Source organism: Typha latifolia, chromosome 7 (assembly GCF_019914945.1).
Source record: "Typha latifolia isolate L0001 chromosome 7, TyphaL0001v2, whole genome shotgun sequence".
Taxonomy (NCBI): Eukaryota; Viridiplantae; Streptophyta; class Magnoliopsida; order Poales; family Typhaceae; genus Typha; species Typha latifolia.
The window spans coordinates 2,719,685-2,745,014 of NC_133092.1; the positions used below are offsets into that span (position 1 = coordinate 2,719,685).

The 25,330-nt window shown below is 36.6% G+C and overlaps 4 protein-coding genes across 5 annotated transcripts; all 4 read left to right on the forward strand.

Annotated features, from left to right (window-relative positions):
* Positions 1–1,629: 1,629 nt before the first annotated feature.
* LOC140791719 (uncharacterized) lies at positions 1,630–3,778 on the forward strand. The gene has a single exon (XM_073142354.1). The coding sequence runs from the start codon at positions 1,818–1,820 to the stop codon at positions 3,654–3,656; it is 1,839 nt and encodes a 612-aa protein (XP_072998455.1). The 5' UTR covers positions 1,630–1,817; the 3' UTR covers positions 3,657–3,778.
* A 3,245-nt stretch (positions 3,779–7,023) lies between these two features.
* On the forward strand, positions 7,024–8,271 carry LOC140791889 (uncharacterized). The gene is made up of 2 exons (XM_073142604.1): positions 7,024–7,616; positions 7,730–8,271. Exons 1-2 carry the CDS (start codon positions 7,152–7,154, stop codon positions 8,126–8,128), a joined length of 864 nt encoding a protein of 287 aa, XP_072998705.1. The 5' UTR covers positions 7,024–7,151; the 3' UTR covers positions 8,129–8,271.
* Positions 8,272–14,229: 5,958 nt separating this feature from the next.
* Positions 14,230–17,931, forward strand: LOC140792500 (MLO-like protein 6). 2 transcript variants are annotated; one of them, XR_012109764.1, is made up of 14 exons: positions 14,230–14,479; positions 14,557–14,614; positions 14,702–14,859; positions 14,958–15,074; positions 15,158–15,218; positions 15,374–15,462; positions 15,560–15,634; positions 15,728–15,816; positions 15,896–15,945; positions 16,048–16,088; positions 16,161–16,334; positions 16,448–16,487; positions 16,569–16,697; positions 17,343–17,931. XR_012109764.1 is itself a non-coding variant. In XM_073143544.1 (14 exons), the coding sequence occupies exons 1-14, from the start codon at positions 14,366–14,368 to the stop codon at positions 17,811–17,813; spliced, it is 1,662 nt and encodes a 553-aa protein (XP_072999645.1). In that variant the 5' UTR covers positions 14,230–14,365; the 3' UTR covers positions 17,814–17,931. The 2 variants fall into 2 exon arrangements, 1 of the variants encoding a protein (XP_072999645.1); XM_073143544.1 differs by having other exon boundaries at positions 16,448–16,483.
* A 2,275-nt stretch (positions 17,932–20,206) lies between these two features.
* On the forward strand, positions 20,207–23,687 carry LOC140792501 (MLO-like protein 6). Its single transcript, XM_073143545.1, has 14 exons — positions 20,207–20,334; positions 20,413–20,470; positions 20,551–20,708; positions 20,789–20,905; positions 21,206–21,266; positions 21,525–21,613; positions 21,710–21,784; positions 21,875–21,963; positions 22,055–22,104; positions 22,195–22,235; positions 22,337–22,510; positions 22,637–22,672; positions 22,758–22,886; positions 22,998–23,687. The coding sequence occupies exons 1-14, from the start codon at positions 20,221–20,223 to the stop codon at positions 23,550–23,552; spliced, it is 1,746 nt and encodes a 581-aa protein (XP_072999646.1). The 5' UTR covers positions 20,207–20,220; the 3' UTR covers positions 23,553–23,687.
* Positions 23,688–25,330: the final 1,643 nt, after the last annotated feature.

Sequence of the window (25,330 nt, forward strand, 5' to 3'; positions counted from 1 at the left end):
GGTTGGGCTCCAACTCTTTAAATATGTCGATGGGCCGAGGTTGAGACCAAAGTAATTGAAACTAAACCCAAATGAACACAGCCTAACCTAGTTACAACCAAGCGTCGGTGGTGTGGAGAGAGTTGTCGTTCTATTTCTGCTCTTCTTTAGTGTGTAACAGGCTGTATTAGTTTTGGAAGTAATGAACTGATTCCTAAGTAATTTCCTTGGTAAGTAAGTATATTTCCTAAGCCCTTGCTCCCCATCTGTTATGTGACCCGGGAGAACTTTAACAAAGCTCGACACTATTAATGGACGACTTAATTACCAGTAGAGCAGCACATGATGCTAATTCGAATCTCTAGTAAAGATTATTCTAACAATCCGTTTACTTATATAGGATTCCTCTCTTCCAAATCTCACGTGCATGCATGTCCATGTCCATGTCCACGGCCAATGCCACGGAGCCTTTTTGGAACTTTCTGCTACTCCTCTTTCCTTTGCTTTATTTTATTTTATCTGGCCATTAATGCAAATGGCCATGCATGTGAGCTCCCCTGCTATTATCTCTTCCCCAAAACTGCCCTTTTGCTCATATATATATATATATATATATATATATATAGGATGCTGGGCGTTTGATCGAGTGAAGTGGTTTGATGCATTAGTTGCAGTAACAAGCAATAGGCAAGCAAACGTGTGTTCTGAGATCGTACGTACGTGCAACCTCTCAATACTTTGACATCAAGAAAGAGTGCGGAGTGATGACATTCCCAAAGACGTGCAGGCCCTCCGGTCTTTGGTTTGGTTCAACAGTTCGGTTTGACCAAGTTCAGTTTGAAACACAGTCTAATATTTGATTCAGTTTTAATTTTCGAACAACTAAGTGTTAGAGAGTGTCGAGTAGATATTAAGGATGTGCAGGGCATGATAATATGTTGGTCATCCATGCAAGCAACAATGGCTGAAATCATTTTGTCTACGTTTGCTTGGTCGAAGGGTTATAAACAATGAAATTATCCATCTAATATCACTAGAAAGTACCAAACATTGTATTATAATGGCCACAAACTAATTTAATTAAATTTATCATAATTTACATAATATAAATATTAATATTCACGATTTTGTAACTTGGCTGATAATTTTTATATAATATCCTATTATTATTTTGAATAGCTACCCTATTACCTAAAAAAAATTATCGTATAAAAGGGCCACTAATAAGTGAACACTCTGTGCTTTGGTGGCAGTGATAAGTGAGCATAGGATGGTAGTAGATGTGGCATGAACCATAGACATTAAGTTGGACCATCACCATCGTCTTCGCTGGGATGGTCTCAGGTATCGCATGCAAATTAATTAATTATTTAATTAACTATGTTGGACACCATGCTCCATCATAGTGAGTTAACACGATTAAATTTATCGGATAACTAACAGGATTTGATGGTCATGTCCCATCAACCCCATGTATTTGGTTTGGTAATTGGGACCCTTCGATTGCAATCAATCCAACTTCCATGGGCCTTGGAGTAACATGGCGTGTTTGATTTATGATACATGGAAATTTTAATGATGACTAATAACATTATGACATTATGTTATATTGTTTATATATATATTTTATTGGCAACCTCACAATAACACTAATGGGAAGTCTGCTCTGTGGATTGGGACTAAAATGGCAAGATTAGGTTGCAATGCCATCCTAGCTCTAATCACATCACAACAAATCCCCCCTTTTCTTCTGAATCTCACGCACCCCACATCTTAAACCCTAGTATTCTACTTCCTCTCCTCCGTTCTCCAGAATAGATTAGCTCGCGCACACAGATATGAGGAGGAGAAAGAACTCCATCGCCGGAGCTCATCTCTTCATCTGCTTCACCTCCGGCTCCATGAGGACCCCCTCATCGAAGTCGCTCCCAAGCCCTGGCCGGACGCCGGCGCCGGCGACGGCGGCCACGTCGCTGTCGTCTTCTCTGAGCCGGCGCCTGCGTGGCAGCCGCAGCCTTAAGGGTGGTCAATCCCCAATGTTCCCGACCGCCATGGCGGCGGAGCCGTCTTCCCCCAAGGTCACGTGCATCGGTCAGGTTCGCGTGAGGGGGAGGAGGAAGAAGGCGAAGGCCAAAGGCGCGTCCTTTAGGTCGAGATCTATGAGGGGATTCGTGGGCGAGGCTAGTTTGAGGCGGAACGAGTGTTCGCCGAGTAAGAATCCGAGGTGGGTGTACCAAATCCCGATTAGTATTTGTGGATCCTTGAGAGCTTTTGGGTCGGAGCTCAGCTGCTTGCTTCCGTGCGGTGGGAGGTCGTTGGAGAAGGGGGGAGAGTGCGGGAAGAAGCTGAGGGCGTCGGCGAGGTGGGTGATGGGGGAGGAGAGGGGAAAGGGAGAGGTAGGTCTGGAGAGTAAGGAGATCGAGGTGGAGGTGGAGGAGAAAGATGAGGTCTTGATGGTGGGAGAGGAGGAGGGAAGGGTGAGCGTCTGCATTCCTCCGAAGAATGCTCTGTTGCTGATGAGGTGTAGATCAGATCCGGTAAGAATGGCAGCGTTGGAGAGCAGGTTCTGGGATTCACCGGCTACAAAGATCCAAGGGGGAGGAGAAGAAGAAGAAGAAGAAAGCAATGAGGAGAGAGACCAAGATGGTAAAATCCATGGAGAAGTGGGTGAAGAAGAGGGTGGAGAAACAGTGGTTGCACAAGTTGTTCGTGAAGCAGGGGAAGTAGATCTAATTGAGGGAGAAACAGATAAAAGGCATCAAGGTGTAGTTTTTGCTGCAGGAGACGAAGAATTAGGAGGGCTATTTGAAGGGAAAGAGCCAACTTTGGATAAGGAGGAAGAGGGGCAGGAAGAGAAGCAAGACGCGAGTGAGAAAGACGAATGCATCATAAAAAATGCCATCTTGGAAGCAGAGAAAACACAGTTGCATGAAGAACCACCAATTGAGACAGCGATCAGAGAAGAAGAAAAGGTGAAACGTAGACGAGAGAGACGAAGGAGCGACTCCTCAAGAGAGAAGGAGGCAAGACGGCATAGCTTCTCGGTGGAGACGAGGAGAGCCAGCTTCTCCAATGAGAGAGAAGCAAGAAGAGCCAGCTTCTCCGTAGACAAAGAAAGCAAGAGACGATGGAGCTTGTCGATCGAGCACGAGGACATCAGAGCAGTGGAGAAGGCCAAGAAAGCAACGACCAAGAAGAAGCCATGCTCCCCTGAGCCAGAGGAAGGAAACCCAGAAGAAGCCCAAGTCGTGGGAGAAGGAAAGCAAGAAGACGACGATGGAGGAGGAGGAGCTTTGCCCGATTGCCTCCTACTAATGATGTACGAACCAAAGCTATCCATGGAGGTATCAAAAGAGACGTGGGTATGTACCAACGATTTCGTCCACCATCCCCGCCGCCACCTCACCAGAGGAGCTGGAGCCAAAGCCAAAGCCAAGGCCAAGAAGGAGGGAGAAGGTGACGGCGAGGGAGGTGAAGCTAATGTGGTGATCGCACCCGTTGAGCCGGCCCCTAAGCCTCCGCCGCCGGTACCAGCACCTCGCTCACCTCCATGTGAACCACTAGCGCTGACACGATGCAAGTCGGAGCCGGTAAGGACGGCGTCTCGGCTGGCCCCAGACGCCTGCTTCTGGAAGGAGCGGCATCGGCCCATCGGCGCCGCCGGTGTCGGCTTCTGAGCCGAGCCACTCATGCTTTGTTGCAGTCAAGTAAACTGTGAGTGTGTGGTTTTGCTCTTGTCGTTGTCTAATTTGTAAATTCTAATAAAAGCATTTCTTGCTTGTTTCCTATTCATCTAAAATTATTATTATTATTATTATTTAATTACGAGTCTTCATAACTTGAGCTATTTAGATACACACAAAGGTCTTATTCATGTTCAACATATTGTTCAACATTTGTCTTACAACTTTGGTTGCATGCAAGTATGCAACATCGCATTCATGTTATAAAACTTTAGGGAGAAGCTAGCTGTAGTTGTGAAGAATCCAAATGAGACAAGAGTAATTAGGGACCTCAAGCAAGTATATTTCTCAAAAGTAGTGCAGTATACTCAAAAGTTAAAGTTAGATAAACCTTTTCTTAGGTACTTCAACATCACTGTCTTCACAATATTTGGAGCATGATGTGGGGACCCATATGCATGACAGCAGCTGTGAGCCTGTTCTGTAATGCAATCAAATTTGATTAAATATACTGTGGCCCAGATATATGAGCATATGTATCTATCTATCTATCTATATATATATAGAGAGAGAGAGAGAGAGAGTAGCATCGTCATTGCAGTTAATAGAGAATCCAAGATTTGGCCAATAAGATATTATGATGATCAGAACTCAATTATGTGGTTGATTTGGTTAAGACAAGGTTAGGGCTTTGATCTTAGGAGGAAAGCAAATCCAGAGGTTGTTAAAATGGGCAGGAATAGACCTAAAAGGAGCTGCTCAAGATCAGACTTTTTTTATTGCTTAAAAGCTATCATGATTCCATAATGACTGGAAGCATAAAGGAGGTTCATAAATCGAGATGAACTTCTCATTACATTAAGCCAACATCTAAATCCACAAATTTGCGGATTATCGAATTAAGCCGATAAGTAAGATATATAAAATAGCAATTTTATCCTTTAATAGATCTGGAGATAGAGTTTTGTTTCAGCAATTCACTAATATATATCGAATCATTACTCACAGTATAATTCTATTTAACTTAGCAGAGTTATTAATCAAGCTTCTCAAAAGTGACAATTTTTTGCTGGACTGATGAAGAAATATGTGTTCTTCCTAAAATCCTTGTTAGAGAACTCTCATGGTAGACTTCAGCAAAATTTTCTACTATTTATGTGGGCGAATATAAATTCTATCTCCAGTTTCTATACTTTCACTACACACCTTTTTTTTGTTTAATATATATATATATGTAATGCTACAACAATGAATCAATCTACTATATATTTGTTTGGATTTGGGTTTAATCAAAGAGATAATACTTCGTGCCAATATGCACCAAATCAATCCATGCTTAGTCTGATGCAACCCATATATTGGGAAGTATATATTGTGTGGGCTTAAATTTAATGTGAGGGATTGTATGGGCTTTCGTGCAGGCGATCGATGTTGATTAGAAATAAATGAGCCCCCCTTTTAAATATATGCCCAATTTGTACTGGGATTATTGTGGCCCATTTCGTAGAAGGATTACCTCATATCTAAATCATTTATGGGAGAGTGCTAGTCCTAATATCTCGATTCACATTTCTCGTTCAAAGTCTTTAGAAAGTTATTTATCAATCTGCTTAACTCGCCTAAAACTTAATACTAAGATAGTTCCATTTTGACCACGTCATATGCCAGATCATAAGTTGCTTAGAAAACTATTAAACTATTTAGTGTTTAATATATTATAAAGTCGTCGGACAATTTAACATGTTCTCAAATGAAAAAACCGATGAATAGTTTATCCTGCTGAATATATATTACTTTTTTGGGATAGGACGGTAGAACTTTTCAGTCGACGATGAACACTAACAATGAACTGACGAATAATTCAATTGTAATGCTGAATAGTTCAGTGGTTTTTTTATTATTGATAAAAAAAAAAGAAATCTTTGAAACTTTTTTTATTATTGATAAGCCCGAATGCTAGATATGAAATAGACAAAGAACCAATCATTTTTAGATACAAAGACACTTAAGTTTTACTAAGCTTTTATCCAATATAGTAAGCTGACTAGTTTAGACTTTAAATTATAAAATTACGTGCATCGTCGAACAATTGCTCTAAATCAAACGTCACTTAGACTTGCTCCAAATCGTCGCGTTGTCGAGCTGTTCCTCTAAGCTATCAATCGAGTCGAGTTGCTGAGTCAAACCAACAAAATATTAAATAATTTTTTTCAAAATATTAAATAATTTTTTTCATAATATTATTTAAAGTAAAAAAACTCGTTAATAAGTAAACGCAATTCATCCGTCTCCATATGCCCGTACTCGGGACAGCAGATCAGTGACCGATCGGCATGGGCTGTTCGTCTCTTCTGTTTACCGACTCCTGACCATAACACGCGACAGCCTACTCTTCCTCCAATCGCCACTTAACACGTATTTACTGTCCACCAGCTGGTCTAGTCCGACCCACCCACAGATAACTCTCTACATACAATGTGAGCCGCCACTGGGCCCCACACCACATGATCCAACCTCCCCCGCCCCAACTTGGCCCATTATGTCCAAATACCACCTTTCACTCCTAATTTTTTATTCTCTCCCAAAGACCACACACCCTAACACCAAGTTCGCCCAGTGACAGCATGCCACGTTTAACTCAAAAAGGCTAAATTACATTTCAACCCCCCTCCCACCTCACTACCTAAAATTTAAAAAAAAAATTATAAATCACACTCTATATTTTTATCTATTTTATAATTCACACAAGTCTTTAAAAATTTTATAACCGGACCAATCATTTTTTTCTATAATTCTCATATAATATTTAGAAGTTATTTTGACTAACTAACTAATGCTGACCAAGTTACTAAAATACCTCTATATTTTCTCTTATTTTCTATATCTCTCCACCATCTTTCCCCTCTTATCCTCATTTTCCTCCTTTTCTTTTTCTTTCTCTTCTTTTTATTTATTTAGGAAGAGAAAATGGATGAAAAATACATGGATAACTTAAGAATTTATAAATTATTTTATATATTAATCTAGTGCATTAAATGAGAATTATTATATAAAAAAAGAGATTTGATTATAAAATACTTAAAAATAATTTATACGGTATAATTTTTTAAAATCTCTTAAAAAAAACTTGTCCCTTAATTAGAGGGGAGATGTCAATCATTCCCCTTCTTAGTGCGGTGGCAAAAGAAAACTTATATTACGATTTGGACTATCAGCATCACTCATTTTTCGGTGCAGATTATTGAATTTTAAAAATAGTTCAGTTAGGGGTAAAATTGTAAATTAGGCATAAGCGAATAATAGAGTCGGTCAGAAGGTTCGGTTTCTAATCATTAGTGTGAGTTGATGCGTGACTCGCAGCAAATTAGAATAGAATCTCTTCCCTTCACAGTTCACAACTTGGAACAGTACCACCTCCTCCCCTTACCTTCCTCCTCTCCTTTCCCTTTTTGTTCTCTCTCTCTCTCTACCACTCTCTAGCTCAAAAAGATGAGTTTGGAAGCCGAGGAGGAGCAAACAACAAGTGGGTCTTCCAAAAGTATAGCTAAAGAAGGCAAGATGGTACCTATGGACCTTTTGGACGAGTACTGGTTCTTTAACAACACCTTGAATGGTAGGAGAGTGATGCCAAAGCCAAGTCCAAGTCCAAAGCCTCCTTTTTCGCCAAAATCCCCTTCTCCAATCAAAGGCAAGGAATTAACAAGCGAAGAAGACGACGCCATTCTTTCCACTCCTGACAAGTTCGCAACTCGTACCCTCCTTAGAACACCTTCACTTCCTCCGATACGAGTAAGAAGAGAGGACATCAAAGAAGAAGCAGCAGCAGCAACTGGGAGCTCAATTATGTTCGAGAAGCAACTGGGCGGCGATCGGATTCCTGCTCGGCCGCTTCTCCGGGCGCCGTCGATGCCGACGCCTTGCGGCGAGCTTCGGCGTTCTCACTCTCCTTCCAAGGTGAGCTAGCATAATCTTGATAGCAAGCAAAAGAATGAGATGCGAATTTCTTGTAAAAAGTTATTCTAAGGGAGATGTACGCAGTTTTATCCTTTTCAATTTTTTTTTAACAGAAGCCAACATCGCTTGACATAAGAAGATATTGCTCTATAAATGGAAGCAATTCATACTACAGGAAATCATTCCAAGAGAGGAAGTGGAATAGCTTGAGTGATCTAGAGTCTATGGAGGTGCAAGGATTTAAAGACTTGGGCTTTGTGTTCGACAAGGAAGGGCTAAATGAGAACCTAGCCAATGTGATCCCCGGCCTCCGCGGCAAAAGGGCCAGCAACGACGACGACGACGGCGGCAATGATAATGTCATAAGACCTTATCTATCTGAGGCTTGGTTCGTTCAGAGATCAGCTCCTCCAATACTCAAATTGGTTGATAAGAGATCAGGGGTGGACATGAAGGACCAGCTCAAGTTCTGGGCCAGGGCTGTGGCTTGCAATGTTCGGCAGGAATGCTGATCAAATTCCACAAATTAAGCACATTCTTTTGAAAAAAAAAAAAATTTCATGTAATAAAACTATAAGTAAACTACTTTTTTTTTTTTTTTTTTTGCCTTGTAAATATTTAGCCTCTATAATCACATATCTTAACTATTATTCTAGGCTTCTTGTAGAAAAGAAACCGTAGAATATATGATAGACTAATACTCTTCTATTACTTGAGTACTATCTCATTGACTATTTCACATATTCTAGTTACAATTATATGGCTAATTGAAATCTAAGTAAATATTAGTATTAGTTAAAAAAATTAAACTATAAATGGCTGCTAAGAATAGTGGGGACCTGGGTATCTCCAGTCAAGTATCAAACCCCAGTAGGTTATTTGATGTGTCATGTGTGACATAAAAGAAAAAAAAAATTCATAATTATGAAAGAGGGGCCAATGCAATTTGCAAGGTTTTCTAAATGTATGATTGCAAATCCAGCTACTACCTGGCTTGTGCATCAAGTTTATAGATTGGAACATCACTAATTACACAAGCAACCATAATTTAATCATTTAAAAGAAGAAGATATTTTGATACCTAACTCGTAACATATTTACTAATTAAGAAGAAACCTAATTCCAATAATTTTCTTTTAATAAATTAGATGAATATGTCAAAGTAAGAGTTAAAGACCCAACCTTTGAGCTATTACTCTTTCTTATATACTTCGTTTGAATTTTTTTTTTAACACATAAACTCTAAGTTATTAAAAAATTTTAAAATATTATTTCTATTATAAATTCTCACGTGTAAGTTATAAAATAAGAGAGAAAATTTTAATTTTATCAAAATATTCTTACCTTCTCGTAGGGTATTTTTGGTCTTTATAATTTTTTCTACGATGCTACGAGAGTGAGACATTATTAATAGTTAAAACAAATATGTGGAAAATATGATAATTTAAGTAGTAAAAATATAATTATCTCCCAAAATAATTCTTAAACTAAAACTAGAGGATGGCAACCGCCCTTGGTAAGCAATGGATTTATTGACATAAAATGTCAAAGTCCCTTGTTGTGTGTGATCATGTGGAGATCCCAATGCCAACCAAATGATAACCAGGTAGATGAGATCATGAGAATATATATATACATACATGATCATGTGCTTCATGAGTATACATGCATGGTGTGATCCGGTGGCTCCCTGCATAATTTGTCTAGTCTGTGAATGATCACATGGTAGGTTCCATGTCTATGTCCTATGAATCTTACATTTGGACATTGACATGTGCAATTTATATTTTAGTGCCTAAAATATATATTGTTATGTTCTCTAAGGTTTTTTTTATTCATGTATACTCTTCTAATTGAGTCGTTGTTACCCTTTGAGAATATGTTAACAAACACATGCCTATTAGGTTGAGTTTTGGGGATTGTTGGGCTGATGGTGAGCGGTTAAGAGAAGGCAATGGTTTTTCTGCTACAGATAAAGCTTGGGTTGGGACTTTGATTGTTGTCACTCTCCGCTAACCTCCTAATCTGTTGGGATCTTCCATCGCCCATTTGATGGAAGGTGAATACCAATGGCTCTTTCGAGGGCTCTTAGGTCATTGGCGGAGCGGGGTTCGTAGTTTGACAAGCTAATTATGCCCTAATCTTTATAGAGGCTAGGTGTGGCTAGTATAAGTCAGTACTAATGACAGAAATGGTTGCAGTAAGTGGGGCGTTGCTATTTCTAAGGGACAAAGATTTCGAACATCATCATCGAATCAAATTCACTTCTAGTCAACACATTGAATGGTGTCATGAAACAAGCATGGGCCGTGGAGGATTTGGTTGCTGATATTAAATATCTTGCTTGTAATTATCAAAATTTGTAAAATTATTTATATTTTTAGATAGGCTAATCGTGTTACTGATTGGTTTGCTAATTACGGTAGAACCATAGGTTATGGTTGCACCTGAAATGGTGGTTTTCTTTGTGAACTTCTAGAGCTTTTGATCTCAAACTCTAAGGAAGCATTTTGTAACCATAGAAACTAATTTCTTACTTAAAAAAAAAATTTATTTACATGCGTGCCTTTTTAAATTTTATATTTACTTATATACCCTTTAAACCCTATGATTCGTGCGTGGAATTTAAAAATTTTAGTAAGAATTAAAAAAAAATTATGATTAATGTGATGAAATAATTAGTTGTTTAAGGAGTATCTACCGTAAAAACTAAATATTTCGTTAAATATACAAGTAAATATCAACTATGGAGAGGGTTACATGCAAATAAGAAATTTTAGAAGGGTACGCATGCAAAATAGAAAAAACCATCCTCTATTGAAGCAATTCTAATTGCAGATATGGGCTTCACAAAGAGGCGCAACTTGAGTACAAAGGCCAAAGGTTGGCTAGGACCCACAGGTAGAAATGGGCCCAAATTAATTAGTAAAAAATAGAGAGGGGAATAATTTAACACAAACTACTGAGATAAACAAATCGTTTAATTTAATGGTGTAAATGGAAAATTGAAATTTAACACATGGGCTTAAATTTTATATTTACTTTGGTCTCCCTGAGTATTTATCCAATTAGTTTATGTCTGAGGAATCTAAGTGATTAATGCCAAATTGATCCATCGAAATGGGTGCCAGAAATAAATTAGAGTGCTTATTAATTAACAACTCTCTGTTTGGATGATAAAAGATTAAAGATTATGGCTATTGTTTGATTCAGATCTGGTGAAAAGATTAAAGATTCTCCTACGCAGGATGTTGATGCTTGCTTTAAAACAATCTAATGAAGCAATCAATTTCTCCCACAAGAAAAAAAAAAAAAAAAAAAAAAAAACTCAACTCGTTTTCTTTCAGCTCCTTAATTATTTGTATACCCCTCCCCCCAAAAAAATTATTTGTATAAATGCCCTTCAAACTATAGTTTTCCTTTCACTATTATATTAATTTTTATTATTATCTTTTTTTTTTAAATTTTACAATCGTTAACATTTAAATATTAGTCTCCGATTGCTATGGAGATTTTGGACCCGGTTAACATCTTAATATAATTTTTTTGTTAAAAAAATCCTTTTAATTTGTAGACATATATATACCAACTTAAGGGGTATATACACAAATAGAGGTTCTAGAGGGGTATACATGAAAAAATCCTTTTCCTATTGCAAAATAAACCTCCTCCTTTTGATATATTAGCAAATTGACCCTTTCTCAACCATATTCGTGATCTTTATTTCGTTCATAAAGGATTTAAGAAAGATATTCTTTCTTCAATACAATATATTTGTCATCTCATCTATTCTCCATACCTATAAAATAAATTAATTAAATCTCGGCAGTGTTTTATAATAAGAAAAGAAAACTCCCAATTAGTTTACACAATTGAGTGATATCTGACATCCACGCATCTCGATGCTCGATCGCCTCAGCGATCTCACTCTTAATCACAGGGAACAGGCTTCCAACATGGCTGTCATTTGAAGTTAAGAAATGATTTTAATTAATTAACGTCTAAGCAAAGCATTTGTGGTTAGTTTAAGCTAACCATCAAACCTAGGCATCAGCTACTGCCTTAATAATCCATTTAGTAACTGTTTAAAGTCAAACAACATTAATGGAAGAGTACTATCTTACTTGCAGATTGATCTTCAAGTCAACGGAAAAAGGTTCATTTTCGTTTTAGGGATCTCTACAGGATGTCAGATGTCACTCCATTATGTAAATTAACTAGATAATTTATATATTTCTTTTCTTTCTTTTTATTATTTAATTATTCTAATTTCTTAAAAAAAGTTCTTTAATAAATAACTTATTTCTTATATAGCTCCTTAACTTATCACGATTTTTTATATTAATCTCCTAAACTTTATTATTATTCACATAGACTTATTAATTAAAAAAAAGAAAATATTTAAATTAAAGGCGGTGATAGTTTAGAAAAGCTAAGTGTAATTAACTCGAAACGAAATTTATAATAGGACCGTCTCTTTAATGAATTAAAACTCCGCACGCCAATAGAATTAAAACCACATAAAATGTCGTCTTTTATTATTATTTTTCTATGAATTTTGATGTGTTTAGTGTGTACTGTGCTTTGCTTTCACTGCAACAAATAAAAGCTCTCGACTTTGTGCTCGTCATTAAGAAAGAAATTATATATAATGAGAGACTAAGTAGGAAGAAGCGTGTACGATGACTTCATCTCATTCAACTACTCTTTAGCTAAACTACTCAGATTTGCCAAACTACTTAGAAAATTTCAGAAAGGGATAGTTTATAGTTAGCAGCACTCCACCCTCCCAGATTTTGGTTTAATTGTGCAAAATTATATTATGTTTTTAACCTAAGCTCTTAACTCCATTGGATAATAGTACCAATTATAAGATGAAAACATTCTATTTTCGCCAAAATAAAAACATTATTATTTTTTATTTTATTAACAAGAGATTAATAGCTGTACTTTAGTTCAACTAGCTAAGTTTAAAAGTTTGTACGCATAGAAGTACATAGAATGAAACAATAATTTTGTCTAATAAATTTTATTGCTGAGTGAGTTTGGAAGCCGTGGAAAGATAGAATAAAATTGCTAATTGAGATAATAATTTTTTTAATCTACGTTTTACGTTGATTAGAAATCACTTAGCCTTGTAAATAGATTTAGAATTTACTTACGTCGGTGGTGAGCCGACTTAAATTAGTCAAAGACTTCAAAAAGCCAATCAGAGGAATTCCGTTGTTTTTAATTGTTACACGCTCGAACGTTGACTTTAAAAGCACGACAGTAACGTGGGAAGTCATTTCATTTTTTTATTATTATTATGGTTTGATTCCTATGTTTTAATTTTAATGTCTTAATAAAAAAAACTTTAATATCCTTAAACAAGTTTTTTTAAGGTTAATGTAAAAATAAAAAGGAGTCATATATTATGATCAAATGAGAGATATATTTAGGTATTTTTACTTGCTTAATTTTCTGCACGATATAAATTGTCAAGCTTAATAAGTTTCTTATGGAGAAATAGTATTCTGTATGTGTTCACATCTAATGGCTTCGTTAATGTGGACAGGATCTGAACCAGATCTTCTATGAGGGCTAATTTATTCTAAGATCATAGCGTAATGCAATTTGAAAAAGTTCATATTTTAAGTTCATTTTCTTAACGAAATTGAAGTTCTCATATAGAGAGTTAGACTAACTATAGATACAAAATGATCTTAATACAACTCTTTAATTAAAAAAATTGAGGTTAAAGTAACTATAACAAATATAAACTAGGTTGTTGAAGTTTAAAAAAAGGGTATTTAAGGTATGTTAATTTTTAATTTTACATCGTTGTTGGGTTAAAATTAATTCAGGATATTATTGAGACATTAAAGACAAAATATAAGTATCAAATTATCTAATAATAATGACAAAATGCACGATTTGCCTTAGATAACATTTCTTTAATTTTTTAATAACATTTTGACTTGTTCAAATGTCTAATATTTCACACTTAACAACGTAGGCAAAAAACGATAACAACGTAAGCATCTAATATTGATCACATGATAATAAGTACATAATATTTTTTAATAAAAATATCAAACGAATAATAAATGAAAAGAGTGTTTTGTGGGGTTCTGTATGCAGTTTTATCCCTAATGCTAATAAGGAATATCTTCGTACATTTCAACTTCTCCCAATTAAAATCCATCAAGTAGTTGTCAAGGAAGGTGGAAAAAGAAGGAAAGAAAGGAAGAATTCCATTATTAAAATAATTGTTCTAAGAACAATCAAGAGGACCACCCCCCCTCTCTCTCTCTCTCTCTCTCTCTTGCAAATATGAAGGGAAATAATAATTTGCAAGCATATATGCAGATAGGAAGCATTGCATATTTGCCTATGTGATGACATACGAAAACTAAGAAAAAGTAATAGAAAGTTGACAAAGAGAGACAGCATTTGCTTTTGACTATTACTCCATCTTGCTAGCAAATATTGTCTATTAGAACCCCTCCATATTTGATATTTATATATATCATTACGCCACGTAATGCTACCATAAGATCACCATTAATTCCCATGTCTAATTGTCTATGCTCCACCGTACATATATATCGCCTGTTTCCCTATTTCTTTTGCACAAACACATGCACTTGGACTGGCCTCAATCTTCTCTCTCTCTCTCTCTCTCTCTCTCTCTCTCTATATATATATACCTCCACATCCCAGTAGCATTATAACATTGCAGCCATCTCGAGATCATCATCATCATCATGAATCTTGAAGCTTCCTTAAAATACACCCCTACTTGGGTTGTCGTTGGAATTTGCTTTGTTTTGATCCTTCCAGCTCTCCTCATTGAGCATGGCCTTCATAAGTTAACAAAGGTATAGTTTTTATCTCTATCTTTGTTGGCTTCTATGACTTATTAGATATACTTATATGTTTGTGAACTTGTAATTAGGTACTTGAGAGGAGGAGGAGGAAGACTCTTAATCAAGCACTCTACCACGTAGTGGCAGGTGATCGAGTTAAGTTTATGGGGGTAGGTTTAGTGTGGTGTTAACCATTGGATTAGTGATGATTAAATCCTTCTTTTGCTGGTGTAGAGTTGAGGAATATGGGATTTATGTCCTTGTTGCTGACCATTGCCCGGAAACCCATCTCAAAGATCTGCATACCAACAAGCTTGGCAGATTCGTTCCTCCCATGCAAGGATGCTGCACCTTTGGGCACCTTCACAGAGGAACCGACTTGCGAGAACAAGGTTGGTGGGTTTTTCTTTTTCTTTTGTGTGTGTGTGGCATTATTATTGCAAGTAATCAAGATTAATGAGGACTAATGAGGTTTCTTGTATTGAGACAGGGGAAGGTTTCGCTTATATCTTCACAAGGAACTGACCAGCTGCAGTTGTTGATCATCGTTATAGCTATTTTCCATGTTCTCTCTTGCCTCCTAACCTTAGCTTTGGGCGAGGTCAAGGTAGTTAATGTTTGCAAAAAAGAAAAACGTTTGAAATATTCCTGGGCTAACAGAGAAGAATGACCTTTTCATTCAACATCCAGATTAAGCGGTGGAAACATTGGGAAGAAGAGACCAAATCAATGGAGTTCACTTTATCACATGGTAAGTAATAGAGACACAAGAATTAATCCAGCTTATAACTTTTTCATCTTTGACTTTCAAGTTTCTATCTTTCCTTCACACATCTGGCAATTTTATTCTTGATGTTCTTTTTGAGGTAGTCAAACGTTTTAATTACACCAGTCTAATATATGCAGATCCGCGAAGGTTTAAGCTCACTAAGCAAACATCATTTGGTCGAAGGCATCTCAAATTTTGGAGTAAACACACCTTGACTCTGTGGCTTGTTAGTTGAACTTGATCCCTAAAAAAACCATTAACTTGTTATGAAAAATTTCCAATCCAGCAGCAGAATTAATTGTGATTTATCATGATATCTGCAGGTTTGCTTCTTCCGACAATTCGCTGGTTCTGTACACAAAGCTGATTATTTTGCTCTCAGACATGGTTTTCTTGCAGTAAGGAATCACCACCACAACAACAACTACTGCACTATATAATTATTTTGAAGACAAATATTTTGTTGAGATTTACGATTGTTTGTGCCACAGTTTCATATTCCTCAAGACTGCAAGTTTGATTTCTACAAGTTTCTTCGAAGATCGATTGATCACGACCTCAAGACGGTCGTCAAAATAAGGTATATAAGCGGTATAATAATCCTTGCACTTTTTTGTTTTATAGAGAATTATAACTCTTAATTCTTTCATTTCTGGCAGCATTTGGATTTGGATATATGCTCTCTGCTTCATTATCTTCAATTCCAATGGTAAAGCAAACATTTGAAGCATCTATTAATACTTCAAAGTTGAGAGCTTTCATCATAAAAAAGAAAATAAAAATACTCTTAATTTTTTTTTTTTTGCTGCAGGATTTTATCCCTACTACTGGCTTCCTTTTATTCCCTTTGCGGTGAGCTCATGAAAATTTTTACTGTACGACTCATCTGAAAGATAGTACTCAGTAAATAAATTCTTGCTGCAGATTTTGTTGGTGGTAGGGACTAAGCTGGAGATTATTATAACCAAGATGTGCTTAGATGGTGCTAATCATGCAATCATAGTTCCTGGAACAGTACGTGTGAAGCCTAACGATGAACTGTTCTGGTTTCGGCGACCTAGATTACTTCTTCATCTTATCCAATTCATATTGATCCAGGTAATGTATTCATAAAAAAGAACTACCTTCAAATTATGTATATATATATATATATATATATATATAGCTTGGCTTATGACTAATGAATGCTTTAATTTGTATATTGATTTCAGAATACTTTCCAGCTCTCATTCTTCGCATGGACATGGGTGGGTATGTGATGCTCACTGCCTTAGAATGTAACGTTTTTGATCCCCATCCTGACTTAATTTTCTCACACTACAATGCATGCAGTACAACTTCGGATTCCGTTCTTGCTACCACAGCGAATTGGATGATATTATCTTGACCATTGTATTCGGCATCCTCGTCCAGTTCTTGTGTGCATATATCACACTTCCTCTATACGCATTAGTCTCCCAGGTAAAATAATTTGAGCAATGATTCGATATTAACTAATTAGTTATTAAAATAATTTTAATTCGTTGATAAATTAAAGGGTATATAAGACATTTTATATATATGACTTAGATTAATTGATAGAAAAATTAGAATTTAAGTATTTTCTTACTGCTTCTCCTTATAATCATCTCCTTAATAATAGGGTGTCAATTTTTACTAATTTATTATTATTTTTATTTATTTTTTATAAAATAGTTGATCGTTAAGAGAGAAATAAAATATGACTAATTTATTCTTACCGTTTAAAAAAGTGACAGATACTTTTGATTAATTTTATTTAATATTATATAATCTTAATTGTTTAATTAGGAGAGAGAAATTAATAGTTTTTATTAAATTATTTAAAAAATAATTTATCAAGGAAATATTACATTTTACACCCGCCTTTTTCAGTTCATTATTAATTGTCAATACTCGGAGTATAAATCATAAGGTCGTAGCCTAATCATAAATTAGACAATAAAGCTAATAACTCACGACCTTTGCCATAGCCAAATGAAGCATGTCTAAAATGTAAGCAGGGTGCAAACAATAATAACGCAAAATGGAAGGTCTAAAATATAATTATATTTTATTTTATTAGTAATGGCTTGTGTTTGTTCACAGATGGGTTCCTCCATGAAGGAAACAATCCTCGCAGACCGCGTCGCCGACGGCCTAAAGAACTGGCGAAGGAGAGCGAAGAAGAAGATAGCCAAGAAGAAGAAGAAGAAGAAGAACTTGCATTCCCAAACCCCATCACTATCGCCATTAATTCCTCTCTCGCCTCTCACAGTTACCGAGCCTTCGTCGTCGCCCGGACAAGCCTCGACCACGATGGAGTTGTCGCCGTCGCCGTCGCCGTCGCCGTCGCCGTCGACTTCTCGAGCAACCGAAGCTTCGACGTCGCCAGTTCTCGTCGGATGGAGACCCGTAGAATTCAAGTATCCATCAGGAAGATTAGAGCTTCTGGAAGTCCAGAGAGCGGTGGAAGAGATCATCCAACACGGCGGTAATCGTAGGCATAACGACGGAGAGATGTCTTTTGATTTTTGGAGGAGGCAAAGCAGCGCTGCGAGAAGCCGGCGATCGAATTGACGTACTATTACATGTTATTAGATCTAATTACGCACTAATTACTCTCCAAGATCTATTTTATATGATAGTCGTATAGGCCCGGCCCAATAAGATTTCGGGTCAGGATCCGATTCAATCAGGACTTCTCTCTAACTTTTATTGTGGGAAATTAAGTGTTTTTAGAGCAATAAGAGCAAATTATAGCGATGGAATGGAGCATGTCTAAAACCTACCATTAAAACGATAAAAACACAAAATAGAGGGTGTAAAATATAATTCCTCAATAAGAGATTTTTTTAAAAAAATATTATAATTATCACCCAAGTCTTTGCACCGGTTCCAAAATTGCTATTCCAATATATATATTTTATTAAATTTCAAAATAATCTATTAAGTCATAGTAACTATATTATTTTTAAAGTTTTTAGTAGTAATTATTTAAAAACCCCCTTTTTTGTCGGGTCGGGTTAAAGACTTTTATTCCACTGGGCTAGGCGGAGTTTAAATTATAAACCTAATCTATAATTAGCTCAGGCTTGGACTTAATTACAGATCTAATGAAATGATCAGATCTAAAGCAACATATTAATATAGTATATATATATATATATATATATTAAATTTTATATCTTTCATAGTTATAAATATAACTCTAATTTAATATAATTTCATATTTTGGTGATGTTAATACTTATACCTAAGCTGGACTCTAAAGCTGATTAAATTTGATCAAAGTTAGGCTTGACCCAAATCGGACCGAACTTGAAAAACTTTATTTTAACTAATAACTAAAAATAAAAAGAAAAAGATAATTAAGATCACCTTGAGGATAAAAGTGGCAGCTAAGCTACGACTTTTCCATTTCATCCAAGTATTCTTGGACAAAGGTAGTAGAGCCGCCTTCAAATTGCTGAGCTAAATCAAAATTTCAAAGGGTTGACTTCTGGGTTGGAGATATGAGTTTTTATTTCATTTCAAATATCCTTATCCAAAACTCGTACGTGGCCCTCAAATGGCTGAGTTTAATCCTGGAATTCTAAAAAACTCGGTTGGATTACTTTCGGGAAAAGATAGAACTCGTCACACCCTGTCCAAATTCGATGCACTGTAATCTCTATTGGCATATAAAACTCATCAGAGTAATTTAATTCAATTAATTGCAGGTTTTTATTGTGCTATTGGACTTTGTATACATAATAATATTATTACAAATTAGCACAAAAACTTTGAACCTATGGCTGCTATTGATACAGTGTTCGGATCCATATCCCTTTGGTTGACCTTTTCCTTTGTAACAGCTCATAAATCGATCCATGGATTAGGTGCTCCAAACGTTGACTTCGGATACACTCAAGTTGCTCGTTTTAAGATTAAAATTGATCGGAGTTAGAGGCCTCAATAGCCAGTACGAAGCTCTAAAGGGTATAAGAGAAGATTCGAGTATATGGCTTTTATAACCTAATCGGCAAGTAAGTAAGTAAGTGTCCAGATTTGCTTAATAAAATTGACATTTTTTTTATAATAAACTTCGGTATCTTAAGCTCCTAAGCAACCACCAAAACGTTGATGTATTTCATCATCCTCTCTAAACCCAGATCACTGGAAGACCAAATACTAAACATAAGTTTATGGCCAACCTACTACTGCATGTCCTCATTCAATTGTCTTCATATACAGCAAATCGTCGCCCAGCTTTTAAATATTATATCTTGGTGGGCTACAATTCCAGAGGAAAAAGTTGATTTAGTTTGTTTCACATCATATCTGAATGCATCTTCCATAAGAAAAACTTCTGTTAATTAACACATAATTTTCTACAAAAATATATATATATGTAAAACAAATTCTTAGAATATTCCACTTTTTTTCAGTGAAAGTTGTCCACTTAGATTCAAACTTAGGACTTATACTTTGATATTAATTATACTCTAAAAATTTAAATTGATTGATAAAAAATGAAAATAAAAGAGAGGCAAGAGACAACTCCATGTGTTGTTGACTTGTAGATATCTCTAGCAAAATTGTCTGTTAGATAAACCCAGTAAATACTTCTGGTATCCACGTTCCTTCTCCCAGTACGGAAGAATCCATCCATCCATCCAACCTTTAAAAAGAATTAGCATTTAATACTTTGTTAAAACAAATGTTTAGATCCCTAGAATGCTATGCTATACAATATTGAGCTCTCTCTCTCTCTATATATAACTTGGTCAAAGAATTCTACTATATATTATTCATCAGAGCAGACAAGCTTACGATAAGGCCACTGCCATTTCTTTGCTCCACCGTACATATCAGACTTTTATTATCATCTATTTTGTTATTCTTCTAACTAACGCATGCACATGGATCAATCTTAAATCTTCTAATGTATATATATATATATATCTCCATATGCCAATAGCATTCCAGCCATCTGGAGATCACCATGGATCTTGAAGCTTCCTTAGAATACACCCCCACTTGGGCTGTCGTTGGAATTTGCCTTGTTTTGATCCTTCCAGCTCTCCTTATTGAGCATGGCCTTCATAAGTTAACAGAGGTTTACTCGCTTCTCTCGTCTTCATCTCCTATCTTTGTTTGTTTCTATGGCTCATTAGATTCATATATGTTGATGTAGCTGCTTGAGAGAAGGAAGAGAAAGGCTCTTAATCAAGCGCTCTACCACATAGAGACAGGTGAGTTAAGTTTATGGGCGAGGCTTAATGTGGTGTTAACCGTTGGATTTAGTGATTAAATCCTTCTTTTGGTGGCGTAGAGTTGAGGAATTTGGGGTTTATGTCCTTGTTGCTGACCATTGCCCAGAAACCCATCTCAAAGATCTGCATGCCAACAAGCTTGGCAGATTCATTCCTCCCATGCAAGGATGCTGCACCTTTGGGCACCTTCACAGAGGAACCAACTTGCGAAAACAAGGTTGATGGTTTTCTTTTGGACATTTTTATTGTAAATAATCAAGATTAATGAGGCTAATGAGGTTTCTTGTATTGAAACAGGGGAAGATTTCGCTTATATCTTCACAAGGAACTGACCAGCTGCAGTTGTTGATCATTGTTATAGCTATTTTTCATGTTCTCTCTTGCCTCCTTACTTTAGCTTTGGGCGAGGTCAAGGTAATTAATGTTATTGCTTAACAATGGCCAGAATAGCAAATAGTCCTGTCTTCATGAAAAAAACAATTTTTTTTTGTGCAAATAGCCACATGTATTTGTGATTTATTGCTAGAAACTCCCTCCTTTTAAATGTTTGCAAATGATATCCTCTCTTATGTGTAAATTAATCGGATTTAAGAAAAAGGAATATGCTTAGAACTAGAGGTGGTTATTTGCTAATTTATCTGCAGCACTCCCTTAAAATTTTTCCGGACCACTAATAAGATATATATTGATGAATGATCTTCATTCATTGTCCAGATTAAGAGGTGGAAACCTTGGGAAGAAGAGACCAAATCAATGGAGTTCATGCTATCACATGGTAAGTCAACCCTACTATAACTCATATAATAATATAGAGTCCATGTCTTGTTTCACCTTTGACTTGCAAGTTTCAATCTATCCGTCATTCAACTAGCAATTTTGTCCTTAAATGCCCTTTTTGAGCCACTAATGTACTCCTTTGTCAACACCATCTTGCATCAACAAGCTATATATATATATATATATATATATATGTATGTATGTATGTATAACTTAGTCAATAATTTTAATTACACTTGTATTATTATATATGCAGATCTGCGCCGGTTTAAGCTCATTAAGCAAACATCATTTGGACGAAGGCATCTCAAGTTTTGGAGTAAACACACACTGCCTCTCTGGCTTGTTAGTTGGACTTGATCTCTGAAGCTCTTTGCCTTCTTATAAAGTTCTTCAATTAAATTGCAGAACTAATTCTAATCAATCATGAGACTTTTATAGGTCTGCTTCTTTCGACAATTCGCCGATTCTGTACACAAAGCTGATTATTTTGCTCTCCGGCATGGATTTCTTGCAGTAAGGAATCACCACAAGAAGAGTTTTTTTTTTCTTTTTTTTTAAACATAATATACGTAACAGTGAGATTTGTGATTGTTTGGGTCGCAGTTTCATTTTCCTCAAGACTGCAAGTTTGATTTCCACAAGTTTCTTCGGAGATCGATAGACCATGACTTTAAGACACTCGTCACAATTAGGTATCTGTGTGGTAGAATCCTTGCTATTTTTTGGTCTTATTTTCTAGCAGAGGGAATTGACCATAACTCTTATTTCTTTCATTTCTGGCAGCTCTTGGATTTGGATATATGCTCTCTTCTTCATTTTTTTTAACGGCCATGGTAAAGAAGACATTTGGAGCGTATATATTAATATCATGAAGTTAAGAGTTTTCATCATCAGAAATAGTCTAATAAAAACTTTTGCTACAGGATTTTATAACCACTACTGGCTTCCTTTTATTCCCTTGGTGGTGAGCTCATAAAACTGTGTACTCTATGATTCATCTGAAAGATATTAATTACTTAGAAAAGAAGGAGAGAAAAAAAAAGAGTAAATTAATTCTTGCTGCAGATTTTGTTGGTGGTAGGGACTAAGCTGGAGATTATTATAACTAAGATGTGCTTAGATGGCGCTAATCATGCAATCATAGTTCCTGGAACAGTACGTGTGAAGCCTAACGATGAATTTTTCTGGTTCCGCCGACCTAGATTACTTCTTCACCTTATCCAATTCATATTGATCCAGGTAATTGAACCATATAGGCCTTCTTGATTCATAAAAAAAGAACTACGTTCAAATTATGTATATATATATATATATATAGCTTGTCTTATGGACTAATGAATGCTTTAATTTGTATATTGATTGCAGAATACTTTCCAGCTCTCATTCTTCGCATGGACATGGGTGGGTATGTGATGCTCACTGCCTTAGAATGTAATGTTTTTGATCCCCATCCTGACTTAATTTTCTCGTACTACAATGCATGCAGTACACCTTCGGATTCCGTTCTTGCTACAACAATGACTTGGATGACATTATCCTGACCATTGTATTCGGCATCTTAGTCCAGTTCTTATGTGCATATGTCACACTTCCTCTATACGCATTGGTCTCCCAGGTAAAAAGGAAATTTATCAAGGAGAAAAATATATTTTGAACTCTCTCTTTTGAGTACGTTAGTCCCAACTTCTCTTAGGTGACTTTTTGTACTACTGCTTGTCGTTGTTAGATGGGTTCCTCCACGAAGGAAACAATCTTCGCAGACCGCGTCGTCGACAGCCTAAAGAACTGGCGTCGGAGAGCAAAGAAGAAGGCTGCCAAGAAGAAGAAGAAGAAGTTGCATTCTCCAACTCCACTTTCACCATTAATTCCGAGCTCTTCACTCACAGTTACAGAGGCTTCGCCGTCGTCGTCCCCCGGACAGGTTTCGACCACGATGGACTTGTCGTCGTCATCCCCCGGACAAGTCTCAACCACGACGGACTTGTCGTCGTCATCCCCCGGACAAGTCTCGACCACGATGGACTTATCGTCGTCATCGTCGACGGCGACGACTTCTCGAACAAACGAAGCTTCGACGTCGCGAGGCCGACACGGATGGAGAGCTGTTGATTTCAAGTATCCATCGGGAAGGTTGGAACTTTCGGAGGTACAGAGAGTGGTGGAGGAGATCATCCAACACGGTGGCAATCGCAGGCATAACGACGGAGAGGTGTCTTTTGCGTTGTGGAGAAGGCAAAGCAGTGACTTCTCGGGGAGAAGTCGGCGATCAAGTTTGAGCTAATAGCTAATACATGTGAACTAGACTTACTTGTGTTTAAATTGGTTTTATCTTGTTCCAACTCATATCCTATTAACCCACTAATGAGTAAGTAATTACTCTCCATGACGATTAAGCTATACAATACTCTTGGCCCGACCCAGCTCGCATTAGGCCCAATGGGCTACGCTACCTTTCAAAAATTTCACCTCGACCCCTAATTATTTTAATAGATTAAGCTAGATCTAAGTTGGATACGTGAACCAACTTGAGGCTTTAATTGGTAACAGCAGCAAAGTTGTGCTATTTTTTTACCTAATCTGGCAGGACCACCCGATGAAATGAAACACAAAAGAGAGAATAAAGGCTCACCTAGGTAGTAGCTAGCTTTCTTTACCAAAGTGGAACTTTTAAGCATTTCAAGTTCTAATCTAAGAAGTTAGCTTAAGTCCCCAAATGCCAAGCCAAAGAAACAAAACATACCCTTAGTGACAAGGCATCTCTTTTTCCCAAGGCCCAGATTTGGGGGCCATTTTGATATTTGGAAGAATAGTTTTGAGGCCTTGGAAAGGAATCTGATGTCGGGAAGCATGTGGAGATTGGAGCTTGTAGGCCTAGGGGTGGGAGAGAATATCCTAGAGGGGTGCAAGAGTTCATATGCTAAACTCCAAGGGCTTAATAGTAAACAAAGACCCAAAGCTAATTTAGCACACCAACCGCCATTAGATTATGTCTTCCCCCCCTTGGACTAAAGTCAGCCCACAAGCCGACGATGCTCCCACACTTCCAAAAATTCACTGCCTCTTGCCATTTACTTTTAGTAATTAAAGCACAACCAAAATCTAGGACATCTTTTATAGTTTACACCATGTATTTTCCTATTATTTGTCATCAACACCCAGGATTTGTCTACTGCTCTAATCTAGAGTTACTATAACTATTGAACATTTCATGATTCTAGTAAAAAAATAACATGCTTTGAATAGTGTTCTCGTAAATACACTCAATGAATAGAATGTTTTATGTGTGACAGATATAAATATAACTATCTTCAGTTTAAAAAAAAACTAATATTGCGGTGTTTTTTATGATTAAACTCAAAATGCAGATATAAATGATAATAAAAGTAAAGGGTTTAGGAGGAGTAAATTATAAAATCATCAAAAATCTAAAACTTCTTGTATGGAAAGGAATCAAAATTGAAACAAAAGATGCACGATCTAGTACTAAATCCTGATCACGTTGGAACTGGAGCATCCCAGGCTTACGTGTTCATGTGTGACGAGAATAAAAGTATACTTATTCTGGGTTTGTGCTCTCCAATGCATAAGTGTATACTAATGCGGATAGAGCGGAGCAACGGATAAGAATAAGTGGGGGAAGTTATTCAGATTTAGGCGCCGGGGCAAAGCCAACTTGGCTTGCTATCCGCGGACAAGTATTCCTTTCCCTGTCGTATCCGCCGTCGCGTAGCGTCGGAGTTCTACAGCCTCCATGGTGGTAGCACGTGCATGCCGCGTTACACGGAATCATAATTAATTAATTAATTAATTAACTAGTTAGCTACCAAATCGAGTTGCTGTTATATCTGAGATCGTGTAATTTGTCGTCCCCTTAATCCATGCCTCGGGCCGCTCGACTTGAAGATTTCTTTCGTTGGTAGAAATTTTTTTTCTACGGAATGCGTGCTACTCAGATGATAGAGATTTATAGGAGTAGCAAGGTTAGTAGGATAATTCATTTTCATTAGACATAATCCGAGAGAAATTAATGTAATCAAGTGTGTTCTTGAACCAAGATTT